At 44.7% G+C, this 19,307-nt stretch overlaps 1 protein-coding gene across 3 annotated transcripts in view; it reads left to right on the plus strand.

The window, feature by feature from the left end:
• bcas3 (BCAS3 microtubule associated cell migration factor) overlaps positions 1 to 19,307 on the plus strand; it is a 317,356-nt gene that overhangs the window by 68,637 nt on the left and 229,412 nt on the right. For all 3 annotated transcript variants that reach the window (XM_038973748.1, XM_038973750.1, XM_038973749.1), the window contains exon 15: positions 5,983 to 6,253. In XM_038973748.1, coding sequence (XP_038829676.1) covers positions 5,983 to 6,253 — 271 coding nt within the window. The remainder of the gene's footprint in view (positions 1 to 5,982; positions 6,254 to 19,307) is intronic.

Below are 19,307 nucleotides of genomic sequence, written 5' to 3' on the forward strand. Positions count from 1 at the left end.
ACAACACTGGGCTTCATCAGACTGTACAGCTGAAAGGAAGAGTAGTTTTTATGGCTCTGATCAGACACAGATCTGTAGCATGGCCTCACTGGTTCCAGTAGTACATAGGGGAAACGGTGTGCATGTGACCGACCAGCTAGACTTGGTCTTATGTAGCAAAATGTGGTGTTTTTTAGATTGGATAAAAGTAGAGACTCAGAGTTTGCTAAACTTGTTACCCCACTTTTGAGAAAATGGCCCTTGAATATTTGGTATACTTAGTGGAGAGCTCTTCTTTGTCTACACCCATTCAGCATCATTCACACCCTCTTAAGCCTTAGCCCCACCCATCTCTTTAAGGATTCACATACATGACATCAGCAGCCTGGTGGTCCAAAATAGCATAACTGGTGTGTTTTAACACCAATAAAACCCATCTGTTGAAAAATGTATTTAGTATATGTCAATCTAGCAAACCAGGCAACTGAAAGTATCTTTCTAAACAATGTTTTGGTTCAGTTCTAGCTTGTTGGCTAGCTAGCTACCATTAAGTTGGCTAGCTAGCTACCATTAAGTTAGCTAGCTAGCCAGTTCAAATAATGACCATATCATATTACTTTAGCAAATTTTTATTCATTATTGCAGGAAAATAAACTCAAAACAACACAATTATTTAAACGTTAATGGCACACTAATTACAGAAAATAGCTTACGGTTGTAAGTGTGCACATGATACAGAAGGTATAAACAGTACAGTGAAATGGTTACTTGCATAGTGGGGTCTTTCATTAAGACATGTAGCTAGCTAGCTAAACAATGAACCAAAATCCCAACTCATAACGTTACTACCCTGCATGAATCTGCAGGTAGCTAACCAACTAGGTTCAATGTTACCTAGCTAGCTAACGTTAGGCTATAACTTGCAATGCAAATGGCTCTGAGATACGAATAATATTATTACACAGATCATACACGTTAGCTAGCTAGCTAACAGTCCACTTTAAAGACTTTCTGACTAAATTAGAAATGTATTAGATCTGTAAATGTAGCTAGCTAGACTCTCTTTCCCCTATACATGGATGAACACTTCTCCCTCTCTGTCATGGATGGCATGGTTTGTCCTTAGTTTGAAGATGTAAAACAGCTTTCTGTGTGTTCTCTTTTCGACTCCCTCTGCATATTTGCAATCAAACGCCAGAATTTTGTCAATTTCTTTATCTATCTTACTCTGCTTCCACCGGACATTCCACTGATTTCAAAATCTTCCTCCAGAATGTGGAGAGCAACACAGTTCTTCATGATATCTTTCAAAAAAGCTGCCTTAGAAAGGATTACCTACACATACTGAGCAGCCCTTTGTTATAGGCAGAAGCATGCTACATGGCAGACCAATCTGAAGTCATCTCTCGGCATGTCCAGCCCATCCATTATCACAGCCAATCATGGCTAGCGGGAAGGTTCCTGGCTTTTTCCCTTGCTAAACCAACTAGGCTAGTAATTTTAACAATTTATGCCTACTTTCCTGAAACGAGTCACGTGTGTGACCACTAAAGCTCAAACGTAATTTCCTCATGACATTGTTAGAAAGGATAAAACACTATTAGGCTGGATGATGTGAGTTGAGTGTTTTGTGTGTGTGCGTGTGAGTGGATAAGAACCCGAACAGGGCGGGGTGTGACCCAGGGAGCTCTGTAAATGATGTGAAGGATGATTTAGAAACAAGCAAGGCCTCATTGCCTCTCACTTGACTGCAGCACCAGATTCCTCACAGCTGTGGAATCACAGCCTTCCAGCCAATCAATTCATCCCCGTCCAAAGCAAACACATTTTCAAAAGCTGAGACAATTTGTAAGACAAATAGGGCATGGCGAGCTTCAAACAACATTCACTATGCCTCATTCAATAAAGGCGGCTGCATTTTTTTCTTCTTGTCCCTAGCTAACAGTGCTTTCTCTTTCTGTCTCTCTCTCGCTCTCTCGCTCTCTCTCTCTCTCGCTCTCTCGCTCGCTCTCTGTCTCTCTCCATGTCTCTCTCGGTCTCTGTGTCTCTCTCTCTCTCTGGTGAAAATCTAATATTGTGAGATCTTAGGAGGGATGAGCCCCTTTTGACATGGCACTTTCCTCCCCTCTTCCCGACTAATCGCATTGTGAGGTTGTGCAGAGCCTCATTTGAGGAATGGCCACCATTTTAAGCTCTCCCTCTGAAGTTGTGGCACGCTGCTGCTGCCACTATGTCAGCTGAGGCCTCGCTTATGGCGCACACACACTCCGTCACTCACACGCATGCACGGGCACACATGGACAGCCTCAGTGGCGTGTAAGGAGATTTATTGGACCCAAGCCAAGGGTCGCAGCATCCTGTATTCTCCCTCTACAGCATGCAGGCCTGTTATATAGAATCACAGTTCACAGAAGCAGCACTTCAGGCAATCCGAGTTGTAGGATTAGTCCCCCACACTAGTTACCCTAGTGTGTTCTCTCCAATCGGGCCATCATTCCAGTATCACAGGTGCTCAGTGGAGTTTGGAGGTTAAACTATTTAATATGTAGGTCTATTGGTGTGTAGGATACTTGTATTTCTCTTGGTATTTTTGCCCCATTTAGTCTGTTTCTATTGATATTTCTTCTCTTATTAATGTACTCTCATATGTTTAGCTTAGCAGCCGTTCCGGGGCCAGAAGTGTGTTTAGTTGGTAACTTGTGATGTTCTATTTGCTTTAGCAGAACTAATATTTATCTGTGGAGAGCTTGGACCCTAGCTGCCTGTCCAGCTAGTGTCATGTTTGAACCAGAGCACTAAGCTTTGCTTCGACCTTGCGCGCGAACACACGCACACGCACGCACACACACACACACACACACACACACACACACACACACACACACACACACACACACACACACACACACACACACACACACACACACACCCACGCAAACTCCTCCACAGACACACACACACACACACACAGATTTGGCGTCTAGATGATTGTAATGGGCTGGTTAATGTGTGACTTATAACGGCAGGTCCTGCTGCCTGGCTGTGTGTTACTAGCTTTGATCCTACTGTTGTAAACACTGTAGAGATTGCAGCAGAGAGAGAGAGCAGGCTGTTGGGCACAGAGGTTATCTCCTACACAGCAAACAAGGCCGTAAGTGATAATGGTGCTGTAGCCAGGTGGGTGGACACAGCTCTTATCTGGCCTGGCTGACTGACTGGGCTGGGCTCGCTCCGACTCACCAAACACACTCCCAACGCTGACCCAGAGTCAGCCCAGGTAAACAGGCATGTCTCTGATAGCAACAGGAGCGTTTCTCAGTAATAGGGCCCTAGGAGGTTTGAAACCAGTTTAAAGTGGAGTACAATCAGTGACCAGGCAGGTCAGGGTGTTTTGTCTGGTCACTTTTCTTCTTGCTCTGGGTGGCTGTTTTGTTTTTAGCTTTCCATTGTTTTCTGCACCTTTTCCCCTCTTTTGGGGTTTGTTCCTTCTATCTTTTCTCTCTCCACTTTCTCTCTCTCAATTCAATTCAATTTCAATTTAAGGGCTTTATTGGCATGGGAAACATATATATATATTATATATATATTTATATATATATTTAACTAGGCAAGTCAGTTAAGAACAAATTCTTATTTTCAAAGACGGCCTAGGAACAGTGGGTTAACTGCCTTGTTCAGGGGCAGAACGACTGATTTTTACCTCGTTGGATCGGGTATTTAATCTTGAAACCTTTCGGTTACTTGTCCAACGCTCTAACCACTAGGCTACCTGCCGCCAACATATACCAACATATGACAAAGCAAGTGAACTAGATAATAAACAAAAGTGAAATAAACAATATGAATTAACAGTAAACATTACACTCACAAAAGTTCCAAAAGAATAAAGACATTTCAAATGTCATATGTGCAAATAGTTCAAGTATTTGCACATAATCTTTCTCTCAGGATTCCTGTCATTCCATTGTAGTTCCTGCTAAGTGACAGTAGCTCTAATCTGACTTATCAGTGTTACAGATAGAGACGAGACACTTTGAACGCTTCTGTCTGTGTGTGACATCATCTCTACTGTGTCTCCTCTCTACCACAACATGTCTGCTCATCTCACCCATACACACACTTATGTTCTGAGAGACTTCACCCTACTTCTGCTGTTGTACAAAATATGAGGAGAGGACAATATTATCCAGGTCAAGAATGTAACCCCTCCCCATCTAGGCATAGCTCAGGTGAAACTACCCCTCCATCCTTAGCTTTTTATAGGAACTGGTATGTGCAAGATGCCTCATTAACTGTCATTGCTGAGGACAATTACCCAGCCAACCTGTGCCATGGCCACAGATGAAACACACAGGTAGACAGCGCTCACAGTGGAAGATATACACCTTATCTTTTTCTGATGATGGATACTGTCTGTCCCTCTCTCCCTCTGTCTTCCTCTTTCCAGCTTTCTATCTCTCTCTGTCTCTCTCTCTGTTGCTCTGTCTCTGTCTCTCTGTCTCGGTCTCGTCTCTGTAGCATGTCTGATATAGCATCTACACAACGATCTGTTGGAGTGTGTCCTCTGTGAGCTGGCTGTGTGTGTAGCTCTAGAGGCCACAGACTGAGAGACCTTCATTGTCTTCTGCAGACAGACAGACTGTTGGGCAGTTTTTACTAAAGACTTAAAAATACATTACCATCAAACCCTCAACAACCCTCCAGAGACCTCCTTTCAACTGGTCATCTTATATTTTCTGTTCAGTGGTCAGTTCACATCTATTTGAGAACGTTAAGGTTTTGTATGGGAAATGCTATTTTTTGCTCTATGGTCAACAGCCTTACTACTTATACATTGTGTTACTGTCACTGTATGACTAGCTGATCAGCATTCTCTATCTAAAACGCTCTCTCTCCACCTTCCCTCTCTCTCTCCACCATTCCTTCTCTCCACCTTCCCTCTCTCTCTCCACCTTCCCTCTCTCTCTCCACCTTCCCTCTCTCTCTCCACCACTCCTTCTCTCTCCACCTTCCCTCTCTCTCTCCACCTTCCCTCTCTCTCTCCACCTTCCCTCTCTCTCTCCACCTTCCCTCTCTCTCTCCACCTTCCCTCTCTCTCTCCACCTTCCCTCTCTCTCTCCACCACTCCTTCTCTCTCCACCACTCCTTCTCTCTCCACCACTCATTCTCTCTCTCCACCTTCCCTCTCTCTCTCCACCTTCCCTCTCTCTCTCCACCTTCCCTCTCTCTCTCCACCTTCCCTCTCTCTCTCCACCACTCATTCTCTCTCCACCACTCATTCTCTCTCCACCACTCATTCTCTCTCCACCACTCATTCTCTCTCCACCACTCCTTCTCTCTCCACCACTCCTTCTCTCTCCACCTTCCCTCTCTCTCTCCACCTTCCCTCTCTCTCTCCACCTTCCCTCTCTCTCTCCACCTTCCCTCTCTCTCTCCACCACTCCTTCTCTCTCCACCACTCCTTCTCTCTCCACCACTCATTCTCTCTCTCCACCTTCCCTCTCTCTCTCCACCTTCCCTCTCTCTCTCCACCTTCCCTCTCTCTCTCCACCTTCCCTCTCTCTCTCCACCACTCATTCTCTCTCCACCACTCATTCTCTCTCCACCACTCATTCTCTCTCCACCACTCATTCTCTCTCCACCACTCCTTCTCTCTCCACCACTCCTTCTCTCTCCACCTTCCCTCTCTCTCTCCACCTTCCCTCTCTCTCTCCACCTTCCCTCTCTCTCTCCACCACTCCTTCTCTCTCCACCTTCCCTCTCTCCACCTTCCCTCTCTCTCCACCTTCCCTCTCTCTCTCCACCTTCCCTCTCTCTCTCTCCACCTTCTCTCTCTCGCCACCTTCTCTCTCTCGCCACCTTCCCTCTCTCTCCACCTTCCCTCTCTCTCTCGCTCTCTCCACCTTCCCTCTCTCTCTCTCTCTCTCTCTCTCCACCTTCCCTCTCTCTCTCTCTCTCTCTCTCTCCACCTTCCCTCGCTCCCCCCCGCCTCTCCTTCCCCAGGTCCAGGACATCTGTTTCAGCCAGGACAGTCGCTGGGTGGTGATCAGCACACTGCGTGGCACCTCCCACGTCTTTCCCATCAACCCCTACGGTGGCGCGCCCTGCACCCGCACACACATGTCCCCCCGCGTGGTCAACCGCATGTCTCGCTTCCAGAAGAGTGCAGGGCTTGAGGAGATAGAGAATGAACTGAACATCAAGCAGGCTGGAGGAGGGAGATGCAGCCCCATCCCCGGGCTCTCCAGCAGCCCCTCGGGGTCCCCACTACACGGTAAGGATAGAGGACACACTCGCTCGTACACAGATGCACACGCACCAAGCAGAGAGCAACATCTCCCTCATGCTCTTACTATTGCACAGTACATAAAACCCCACAATACGCAACGTGTTGTGACATGGCTATAGCTGATATGGTGGGTGTGGCAGCACACAGCTCTTCAGACAGCGGCGGCTCCAGTTCCAGTAAGTGACAGCAACTGCTGACTGGCTGTCACCTGAGTAGACCTTGTTCTGCTGGGGACTATGACCTGTCTGTTACAGCCTTGGTCCTGTTGGTCAAACACCCCTAGAGCCGCCTGGCCTGGCTGGCACACACACACACACTATCACTACCGCGTGGGCACACACACACACACACACACTATCACTACCGCGTGGGCACACACACCCACTCATACGCAAACACACACCTGTCGACATATACTCATCAGCAAGTTCACAGAGAAAAATCACAGTTCAGGGTCGATGCTGTTTGCATAACTTCTCAGTTTGCCCTCCCTCCCTGCCTCTCACTGTCAGGGCTTCAGTCATCCATCTCTCCCCTCTCTCTCAGTCTCTCCAGCCGTGGTGCCCTGAATTCCCCTCTCCCTTCCTAGCCTGTTGTCAGTCCCAGAACCTCACCCTTTGGTCCTTTAGTCCTCTCCCAATACTCTTTGTGTGGCTTCTCTCCCCCAGCCTCTGTAATAATGACCACTGGCAGATCACTTAAAACAATGTTAGAAGGACGTTCAAGCCAGAGTGACGTCAAGCCCAGGGAATGTACTGCCGCCGCAGCTTGTCTCGTGCAGGATCTAGTGAGATAAAGTGGAGAGAAGGAGATGGAAGGAGAAAGAGGAGGGACAGAGGAAGTAAGAGGGAGTTTAACTTTTGTAGCAGCAGTGAAGGAGGGACAGAGAAGCAAGAGACTCACACATCACTCCTGTCAACAATTAGGTATCAGTCTCTTCACTGATACCTGTGTGTGTGTGCGCTGCCCCCCAAGGGGTGGCAGATGGCTATATAAATGTTACAGCGTGAAGAAAGACAAAAATACTACTGTTTGAGCAATCGCTTTTCAGGACTTTGATATTTATAGCGTATCTGTTCATTTTTATTGACCTCGGAGGCTGTGATGAAGTCAGCCAGGAATCCGGGGGCTGGGTTTTCTCTGCATGGTGTGTGTGTGGGGGGAGATCATGACGTCTGCTCTGTCAATATTTTGTTCAACACTTTTATAAGCCATGAAATGTGTGTTCTCCCTACTTCCACTCACTCTACAACCAGCACTGCAGCTGTAATGAATGACTGTATCAAAGTGTTCCCATAAGCTTGCGTTATTATTAGTTGCTTGTCTTTTTTAATATTGAGGAATATTTCTCTGGTCATAGGAGTAACGAAATGAATTGGTGCATGAGTTTCACATGAGTTGCAGTGATATAATGTATTGGGCCTATAGCCTACTGCACAAACCTAAATGCTACATAACTGTTTTGAATTGTTTGATGTTGCATAGGCTTACGTTTTTTAAGTCATCAATGTTTAAGTCAAAATCTGAGTGGCAGATCTTGGCTTGCATTTTGACTAAGTGACCTTGACTGTAACTGTTTTCCCATCAGTCTGAAGTTTGTGTTGCATGAGTTTCAGAATGATTTGGCAGCATCCTGTTGTGTTGCTTTGCAACGCCGATCTTGTCATTTTAGTCTGTTTCCGAGTGTTGAGGCTAGATGATTTATCCTGTTTGCGCTGACCCCAAAAAACTTTGCTTGTCTGTTTTGTGAACAGGTTGTTTCTTGGTCTTGAATCTGGGCGTCAGAAACATGGGTAATGAATCAGTCAGACTAGCCACAACAGCTGCCCTCTGATTGTCCTCTGTGACAACACATTGATTTTGGGGAAGGAACTAGGAAAAGTACACATCCTTCAGAGCTGCCAGGCCACTTTAAAAATAGAAGGCTACAATTGGGCTTTTTTCTCTCTCTCCGTTTAAATATGGAATCCTGCTATTTATTCTCAAGTCCTGTTTTAACCCTTGACCTTTGACCTTTGCCAGTGGATCCTCAGAGGAATGGATGACCTGATGTCTCTAATGATTAAATTTAACTGAGACAGTGTATTCAATTAAGAGCCCTGTGTCATGTAAAACATCTTCCCAGCGTGAAATAGTTCCCAATCTTTCTGATTTGTGTTCTGATTGTGAGGTCATGCTGTAATATTTCTCCCAGCTTGATTCATTGCACGTGCATCGCTTTATGTGGATGGCTGAGTTCATGGGAACGTTTTCACGCTGTGAGAAATATTACAACATGACGCCACAATCAGAACGATTGGAAACTATTTCATGCTGGGAACATTTTTACATGACACCCTGCGTGGGCATGAATTTTAAGCCCGTGCCCTACTCATGCCCGCAACGTTCAGGCCCAATTTGCTTCTTCTGAATTTAAGGCCTGGCCCTGCCCGAAACCCAAAACTCAAGGAACATAATTATTTTCTATAAATTTGACGAGGTTGAAGTATTTCTGACACCATGTTATGATCCTAGTCAGATATGACTGTACTGCTCAGCAGAGCACGAGCAAATGGCTGAGCTTCAAAATGTTAGTGATCAATTTTGTGATACCTGAGCCCTGCCCGTGCCTTAGTTATTGATGAAAAGCAGGCCCAACCCGGCCCTAACCCCATGTATAATGTTTGTCTCGGGTCAGGGAGCAGAGCTCTAATTCAGTGGACCCATTGTTTTATTTATTTTATTTTTACTTAACCTTTATTTAACTAGGCAAGACAGTTAAGAACAAATTCTTATTTTATTGTCCCTAATGTCCCTAATTTTATTGTCCCTAATAATGTCCATGTAACAATGTGAAGGACTGTTTGACAATCGTTTTAAACTTCTATTCGCACATCAGTCATATAGCTTAGCTGTAGACGTAGTTTCTAAAGTAGCTCACACAACCTGAACCTGCAAGAGTGCTCTGTTGCTCAAATGCTTAGACATCAATGATACTGTACATATTTGATTTTTGGAGTAGATGTTTCATGTAAACCAATGTGTTTGTTTTAAACTGGCGTGTAGGGTTTTAGTAGACTAGTTGTCTGTGGTCATTGAGTCTGGCTGATTTGGGGTCAGTGTCTGACTGTAGACAAGAGTGGCCTCGCTCTGCTGTGCTTCTGTCAATGTCAGACACATTTCAGTCCAAACACTCCTGTGGTTGAAGGGAAGTTCTGCTGTACTGAATCCACTACTATTCCGTTCAACAGAAGCAAAATGCAAAAAGAAAATAGATAATAGAGGTTAGTGAAGTGTGTGTCCACTCCCATGGTTCATTGAGTGTGTGTGTGTCCCCTCACGTCCGTGTGTGTGTGTGTCCACTCGCATCTGTGTGTGTATGTGTTTGTGCATGCGCCCATGTGTTTGCAGCTTGGGTCAAACAGTCCAAGTCATGAAACATCAACACTTGACTGTTCGTCTGTTAGTGGGGATGCTGATTTCTCCTGGTGGCCTGTATAGATGGCTTGGTGGTTCATTGTGGATCCACAGTCAACTAGTCATGTGGTTTCTGTCCCACATTCAGAGGCCGCAGCGCAGGGCAAAACAAAGTTCAAGGGGAAACTGTTAATTCACTGTTGAAAAGGGTTACTTCCTCTGTGCTATTACAAGCCAACACAGAGCTTGTTTTGGTTTTCAGGGTTCTTTAATCCTTCACAACACCCTTTTCTGTCAGTCATCGTCCTCTGGCCAAAACACAGTCAGCGTGTAACGGACGCCGCTCGTACGATGATGGCATTTGCTGTGTGTCCCAAATGGCACCCTTTTCCCTTTATAGTGCATTACTTTTGACCAGATCCCTAGCCCTATGGGCCCTGGTCAGAAGTAGTCCACTATAAAGGGAAAAGGGTGCCGTTTTGGATACAGGCATTACCTCGGAGGGGTTGGTAACTAACTAAGGTCACGCTAGCGAGGCGTGACACGTTTACGACTTGACCCTCTGACCCAGGGCTTGTCCGAGAGTTTCTAAAATTAGAGATTTTTAAACGCTCACTTTGAAGTGCAGGACACACTGATTTTCTTCACCGTTCGTAAAACATGACGTTTGATGCTGTGTGCTCCCCAGTGGCCTATATGACCTCTAACACACACTCACACACACAGGAAGGCAGGCACACATACTGGAAATGAATATCAGTCACCTCAGCATAGTGACATTTTAAACGTTGTAAAGTGATAGATGAAGGAAGATGTGGTTTACACCATAAGTGTGGGAGGTCATACAGTTGCTTCTACTATCTGCACATTCCACCATCTGAATAATCCCTACAAGATGGTGCCGATAGAGATGGCAGCTTTGCTTCTAGTCCTTAGGAAACTGTGCAGTATATATATTTTTTTAATGTATTATTTCTTACATTGTTAGCCCAGAAAACCTTGTTATTTCATACAACCGGGAATAACTATTGGATATCAGAGAGATGTCAACTTATCAGCACAAACAGCACTACAACCAGGAATACGACTTACCCAAAGCGGATCCTTTGTCTGCACCTCCCAGGGCATTTGAACTGATTCCAGAGGCCGACCCAAAACAAAGCTGCCGGAGGAGAGGGTGCCCGGAGCGGACTTCTAGTGAGGCTTCGGATGCGCTCACACCAACCAACGCTTCCGAGTATGTTACTAGCTAATGTCCAGTCCCTAGTTAACAAAGTAGATGAAATCAGGTCAAGAGTTGCTTTCCAAAGAGATATCCAGGATTGTAACATAGCCATGTTTCCGTGAAACAGAGTAACTGGGGACATGTTGTCGGAGTCCATACAGCCAACAGGATTTTCAGTGCATTGCGCCGACAGGAATAAACTTCTCTCCGTTAAGAAGGGCAGGGGGGGTGTATGTTACATGATTAACGACTCATGGTGTAATTGTAACAACATACAGGAACTCAAGTCCTCTTGTTCACCTGACCTAGAATTCCTCACAATCAAATGCCGACCGTATTATCTCACGAGAACTATCCTCGGTTATCGTCACAGCTGTGTATATCCGCCCGCAAGCAGATACCAAGACGGCCAACAAGGAACTTCACTGGACTTTATGCAAGCTGGAACCATATATCCTGAGGCTGCATTTATTGTAGCTGGGGATTTTAAGAAAGCTAATTTGCGAACATGGATACCTAAATTCTAGAAGTTTATCGATTGCTGTACACGAGCGATTAATCATGGCAAGGCGACTGGAAATATGGCCGAATACAAACAGTGTAGTTATTCCCTCTGTAAGACAATCAAACAAGCAAAGTATCAGTATAGAGACAAAGTGCAGTCACAATTCAGCGGCTCAAACATGAGACGTATGTGGCAGGGTCTACAGACAATTACGGATTAGAAAAAGAAAACCAGCCCCGTCTCGGACATCGACGTCTTGCTTCCAAAGAAATTAAATAACTTCTTTGCACGCTTTGAGGACAATACAGTGCCACCGACACGGCCCGCTACCAAAAACTGTGGGCTCTCCTTCTCTGTGGCTGACGTGAGAAACATTCAAACATGTTAATCCTCGCAAGGCTGCCGGCCTAGACGGCATCCCTAGCCGCGTCCTCGGAGCGTGCGCAGACCATCTGGCTGGTGTGTTTATGGACATATTCAACCAATCCCTATTCGGGTCTGCTGTCCCCACATGCTTCAAGATGGCCACCATTGTTCCTGTTCCCAAGAAAGCTAAGGTAACTGAACTAAATGACTCGCCTCATAGCCACCACTTCTGTCATCATGAAGTGCTTTGAGAGACTAGTCAAGGATCATATCACCTCCACCCTACCTGTCACCCTAGACCCTCTTCAATTTGCTTTCCGCCCCAATAGGTCCACAGACGACGCTATCGCAATCACACTGCACACTGCACAATCCCATCTGGACAAGAGGAATACTTATGTAAGAATGCTGTTCATTGACTACAGCTCAGCGTTCAACACCATAGTACCCTCCAAACTCATCATTAAGCTTGAGACCCTTGGTCTCGACCCCGCCCTGTGCAACTGGGTCCTGGACTTCCTGACGGGCTGTCCCCACGTGGAGAAGGTAGGAAAGCTGAGCCTCAACACTGGGGCCCCACAAGGGTGCGTTCTCAGCATTCTCCTGCTCAATGCCAGCAGAACAAAAGAGATGATCGTGGACTTCAGGAAACGGCAAAGGGAGCATCCACATCGACTGGACAGCAGTGGGGTAGGTGGAAAGTTTTAAGTTCCTCGGTGTACATATCACAGACAAACTGAAATGGTCCACACACACAGACAGTGTGGTGAACAAGGTGTAACAGCGCCACTTCAACCTCAGGAGGCTGAAAAAATGTGGCTTGTCACTGAAAACCCTCACTAACTTTTACAGGTGAACAATTGAGAGCATCCTGTCGGGCTGTATCACTGCCTGGTACGGCAACTGCACTGCCCACAACCGCAAGGCTCTCCAGAGGGTGGTGTGGTCTGCACAACGCATCACCGGGGGCAAACTACCTGCCCTCCAGGACATCTACACCACCCGATGTCACAGGAAGGCACAAAAGATCAAGGACAGCAACCACCCAAGCCACTGCCTGTTCACTCTGCTTTCATCCAGAAGGCGAGGTCAGTACAGGTGCATCAAAGCTGGGACAGAGATTGAAAAACAGCTTTTATCTCAAAGCCATCAGATTGTTAAACTAGCACAGAGTGGTGGCTGCCTACCTACAGACTTGATATCATTGGCCACTTTAATAATGCCACTTTAAGAATGTTTACATATCTCGCATTACTCATCTCATACGTGTATACGGTATCCTTCACTATCTGTTATTTACTATCTATTGCATCTTAGCCGCTCTGTCACTGCTCACCCATATTTTTTATACCTATATATTCTTATCCCATCCCTTTACTAGATTGTGTGTATTAGGTTTTGTTGTGGAATTGTTCAATATTACCTGTTAGATACTGCTGCACTGTCGGATCTAGAAGCATAAGCATTTCGCTGCACTCAAAATAACATCTGCTAACCATGTGTATGTGACCAATAAAATTTGATTTGATTTCTCTTGTTCCTATTGAAAGATTAGTCTGTCCATTACTGGAAGCAAAGGCAGTGTAGTCTTCACTGACATTTTCAAACTCTCCCTCACCCAATCTGTAATACATACATGTTTCAAGCAGACCACCATAGTGCCTGTAACCCTGAATGCCAAGGTAACCTGCCTACATGAGTATTGCCTCGAAGCACTCGCATCTGTAGCCATGAAATGCATTGAAATGCTGGTCACATCAACACCATCATCCCAGACACCCTGGAGCCACACCAATTCGCATACCGCACCAACAGATCCACAGATTACGCAATTTCTATTGCACTACACACTGCTCTTTCCCACTTGGATAAAATGAACACCTACGTGAGAATGCTGTTCATTGACTACAGCTCAGCGTTCAACACCATAGTGCCCTCAAAGCTCATCCCTAAGCTATGGTCCCTGGGGCTGAACACCAACTTTATCCTGGAGTCCCTGACTGGCCGCCCCAAGGTTGGTAAGTGTAGGCAGCAACACATCAAACAAGATACAAATCTGTCGTTCTGCCCCTGAACATGGCAGTTAACCCACTGTTCCTAGGCCGTCATTGACAATAAGAATTTGTTCTTAAGTGACTTGCCTAGTTAAATAAAGGTAAAATAAAAATAATTCCGCCACGCTGACCCTAAACACAGGTGCCCCTCAGGGATGCGTTCTTCTTCCCCTGCTGTACGTCCTGTTCACCCACAACTGCGTGGCCGCCCACGACTCCAACACCATCATTAGGTTTGCAGATGACACAACGGTGGTAGGCCGGGTCACCGAAGACGTTGAGACAACCTGTGGAGAGGAGGTCAGAGACCTGGCCGTGTGGTGCCAGGACAACAACCTCTTCCTCAACGTCAGTAAGACAAAGGAGCTGATCGGGGACTACAGAAAACAGAGGGCTAAACACTCCCCATTCACATCGACAGGGCTGTAGTGGAGCAGGTTGAGAGCGTCAAGTTCCTTGGTGTCCACATCACTAAGGGCATGGGCCCTCAGATCCTCAAAGTTCTACAGCTGCACCATCGAGAGCATCTTGACTGGCTGCATCACGGCTTGGTTTGGCAACTGCTTGGCATCCAACCGCAAGACACTACAGAGGCTCCAGCCACCCAAGCCACAGACTGTTATCTCTGCTACCGCACGGCAAGCATTACCAAGTCTGAAATGAACAGGACCCTGAACAGCTTCTACCCCCAAGCCATAATACTTCTAAACAAGACCGCTAGCCATCACTAGCCGGCTACCACCCGGCTACTCAACCCTTCACCTTAGAGGCTGCTGCCCTATATACAAAGATATAGAATCACTGGCCACTTTAATAATGTAACACTAGTCACTTTAATAACGTTTACATACTGCTTTACTCATCTCATATGTATATACTGTATTCTATTCTACGGTATTTAGTCAATGCCACTCCAACATTGTTCGTCCTAATATTTATATTTCTTAATTCCATTATTTTCCTTTTAGATTTGTGTATTGTTAGGTATTACTGCACTGGTGGAGCTAGGAACACAAGCATTTCTCTACACCTGCAATAACATCTGATAAATATGTGTATGTGACCAATAACATTTTGATTTGAAATAGCTAATCAATTGGCTACCCGGACTATCTGTATTGACTCTCTTGCACTGACTATGCGAGCACACACTGGACACGCACACACACTGGACACGCACACACACTGGACACGCGCACACACACTGGACACGCGCACACACACTGGACACGCGCACACACACACACACACACACACACACACACACACACACACACACACACACACACACACACACACACACACACACACACACACACACACACGTAACATGCCCACACATAGATACTGAAGCCACACACACAGACTGCTGCTACTGTCTATCTATCCTGTTGTCAATCTATCCTGTTGTAGTCACTTTACCCCTACCTATATGTACAGTACATAGTGACATCAATTACCTTCTATCCCCTGCACATCGACTCGATACTGGTTCTCCCTGTATATAGCCATGTTATTTTCTACTCCCTATATACATTATAGCCATGTTTTTTAAATGTATTTATTCACTGTATTTATTCCTTTTCACTTTTTATATTTTTTATCTTATCTTTAACTCTGCATTGTTGGAAAATGACCCATAAGTAAGCATTTCCCTGTTAGTTTGACACATGTTGTCTACGACACGTGACAAATAAAATGTGATTAGATATCTTACCGATTCATAATCATAACTGAAAACTCTTCCTTTTTAACTTATTGTATCATGTAATGTAAAAAAAAATATAGAAAGAAACTTCAGACTTGCGGTGTATCTGCATGGTGTCTCTCAGCGTGTAGTACCGGTGCTATCCTCTTTGTGGCGCTGTGTTCTCAGAGTTCCTCTTGGCAGAGAGCTGGCCTGGCTCTAAAATGCCAGTCAGGCCTTATTCCACTCCACTGAGAAAGCGATGAAAAGACGTGTAAAGCTTGACTGGCTCATAGTTTTGCCTTGATAGGAATCTAGCCCAACAGAAAGGGCTGGGACGGCTCTGTAATTCCTCCTTCCTTCCTTTTTATGAATGGTCACTTCCTTTCCACTGAAAAACATTCCCCTCGTGAGTTCCACTTTAAAGACACAGTATGTAGGGTAGTTTAGTAATTGTGTTTTGGGTTTCATTTTCATTTTATATTTTTACTGGTGTGAATTTGTCTTGATTTATTGTAGTGTTGTTTTAAAGAGAAGAATCAGTAATGAATATATTATTTTGCTTTAGTCAGATTTTGTTTGATGTTATACACTGTGTGGAACTGAAGAGACCCTAAAGGAGGATTTATGTTTTGTTGCTATCAATGTACATGTTGCTCCTAGACCCCTAATGTATCTGAATACATTCACAGTAGGTGGTGTTTTATGATTCTGCTGTCTCACTGAGACCGAAAGGGATGTTAATGAAATTCAAATAGGGAGCTTTGAAAATATGTGTAATATGTTTTTGTTTCTCAAGTTAACACACTTGTGTTTATTGGCTTAAGACATGTCACATTTGGAGAGTAACCATTTCCTCTGAAAATGACAAATCCAAAAAGACCACATCATTTACCTACACCTGAGGATGTGTAAGTTCAAATCCTCAATGTAAATAAATGGTAACAGTTTAGAAAATATAAATGAATAAAGTGTGAAGTATAAGCTTGTAGCATTACATAGTTAGTAGTATCAAGATAAGTGTGTGTGGCAGCCAGGCCAGCGCTTTACTGTAGTTGTGTGTTTTTCCTCCTCGCGGTTCGAGGCCCAGCCGGCTACCTACCTCGGCTTGAGTCAATAACGGAGATCTCAGAGTAAAACCACACAGCAATTGAACAAGCCGTTTACTCAAAAAATGTGTGCTCTGTATTTTCTAGTTTGCTGCGAACCAAAAATACACAAGGTGAAGGAATATGTAACTGTTGCAGCGGTTGGTTGTGGGTATTCATAAAAAAAAAAAAAAAAACGAGTTAAGAACAAATTCTTATTTACAATGACGACCTACCCTGGCCAAACCCGGACGACGCTGGCCCAATCGCCCTATGGGACTTCCAATAACGGCCGGTTGTGATACAGCCCGGGATTGAACCCGCGTCTGTAGTGACTCCTCTAGCACTGCGATGCCTTAGACCTCTGCGCCAGATTGATCTATAGCTTAATCTCCAACCACTAAAACCCTTATCCTTGGGATTTTGCTGATAATGTTGTAATAAAGTAAATAGACTGTTTCATACTTCAACATGGGTTGAGAGAAATACTGTGGCTTCAACCCGTAGTGCCACACACATAGGCCACTATGTGTTTCTCAATAGAACAGCTTTTACTTTTACAAATTGTAACCTTGTCTCGTTACTCTGGGTTACTTCATAGAAAAAGACAGGCCTCCATTATAGTTACTTATCCCCTGTGTGTTTCTCACTCTCCCTTTGTGTTTCTGTGTGTTTCTCACTCTCCCTGTGTGTTTCTCACTCCCCCTGTGTGTTTCTCACTCTCCCTGTGTGTTTCTGTGTGTTTCTCACTCTCCCTGTGTGTTTCTCACTCTCCCTGTGTGTTTCTGTGTGTTTCTCACTCTCCCTGTGTGTTTCTCACTCTCCCTGTGTGTTTCTCACTCTCCCTGTGTGTTTCTCACTCTCCCTGTGTGTTTCTCACTCTCCCTGTTGTAGCCTGAGTGAGTTGCATTAGCTAAGTGTTTGTTGAACCTCGATGTTGTGGTACTGTAGCCTACTGTCTTTAACTCACTCAATCAGACAAGCTTTAGTGTGTTTTCGTCCTCTGGTAAAGCCATCTGATGTCTCTGTATAGGGCAGTGTAGGTTCAGGGATCGGCTGAGATGTGCCGCCATCTGTTTTTTCTTTTCCCCATGGTGAGGAAATTAAAAGGTGACACTTCTCATGACCTGAGTCACTGGCCTGTCAGAGAGCCAACAGAGAGCCAAGCAGCCTTGCTACGGTACCGCCACTTCCACATGAACACAGGCCACTAAGGCCACAACAATTTTATCACCCTTATGTATTTCCAGCTTGAATGAAAAGTGCTTTACAAAGGAAGTTCTGTCATTATATGGGGTGTCTTTGTGTTATGAGAAGGATATAGCTGGTTGTGTTACCAAAATAAAACCCAAGAGATTTGTTGACTTGGCGTATTTATTTTATTTTATTGTGCGTATGCAATTACATTTTATCTTAAGAGGGAATATAACTGATTTTGTGTTTGGAAGAAGATGGACAATTTTAAAATGTGCTCAACTGCATTCTCTGTTAGGGATTTTGAAATGAACATTCTCTTGATTTAGATACTGCTGAATTGTGCCAGCTAAATCTAGATGAAAGTGTTCTTGAGGTTGCTACCAGTTATTTAAATGTAACCACCATTGTTATTGGATGATAATGATAAAGTTACCATGCTCCATTTCAATCGAGGATATTTTAAAGACTGGAATGAGTTATCGAATACATTTAAAAGTAGTTACAAAAATAGCAGTCTTTACTTTGGGCTGTGTTTGGAAGCTGAACAGAGAACTGTGGGCCTCTAAAGATGTTGATTAATTAGCTAGCTGTAAAACATGTGGTTGAACCGTGGTAACTTTGATTAAAGGAGGCATGTTCTTGCCAGCCGTGTGTAAGACATTGTGGGCTGATTAGGAAGGGAATAGTTAGTTGTTTTTAAAGTCACCTTAAAACTTTAAAGTTTTTTTTAAAGTCACCTGAACAACCAGGACATTTACTCCCAAATATCACCATATGAAGATTGTTGACGGTATATACTGCCTATTGTGGCTCTCATGCTCTCTCTCTCGCTCTCTGTCTGTCCCTCTTTCTCTACCACTGTCTCTCTCTGTGTGTGCCTGGTCCGGATTGTGTGTCTGGTCCAGACTGTTTCCTCCCCTGCTGGCTAAGGGGTCATGTGGGAGTATCTGCCAGGCTCACCGTCCCTGTTCCGTTCCTTTCCGGGGAGAGTTCTTCACTCCATCTGAGGGGCGTCCTGGGGGGTGTATCACCGCTCTGTTTACAATCACACACACACCGACACGCACACACCATTAAGTGCTAGCTTTTTCAGTTCCCCTGTCAGCAGTGCTGCAGGATGCCGTTGGTAGTTAAGTGACTTCTGAGCTGTATGTACTGTACCAGTCAAAAGTTTGGACACCTACTCATTCCAGGGTTTTTCTTTATTTTTACTATTTTCTACATTGCAGAATAATAGTGAAGACATCAAAACTATGAAATAACAAATATGGAATTATGTAAGTAGCCAAAAAATGTGTTAAACAAATCAGAATATATTTTATTTTTGAGAATCTTCAAAATAGCCACCCTTTTCCTTGACAGCTTTGCACACTCCTGGCATTCTCTCAACCACCTTCATGAGATAGTCAACTGGGCTGCATATCAATTAACAGATTAACAAAAATTATTTTGTGGAATTTCTTTCCTTAATTAATGCATTTGAGCCAATTAGTTGTGTTGTGACAAGGTAGGGGTGGTATA

Source organism: Salvelinus namaycush, chromosome 34 (assembly GCF_016432855.1).
Source record: "Salvelinus namaycush isolate Seneca chromosome 34, SaNama_1.0, whole genome shotgun sequence".
Taxonomy (NCBI): domain Eukaryota; kingdom Metazoa; phylum Chordata; class Actinopteri; order Salmoniformes; family Salmonidae; genus Salvelinus; species Salvelinus namaycush.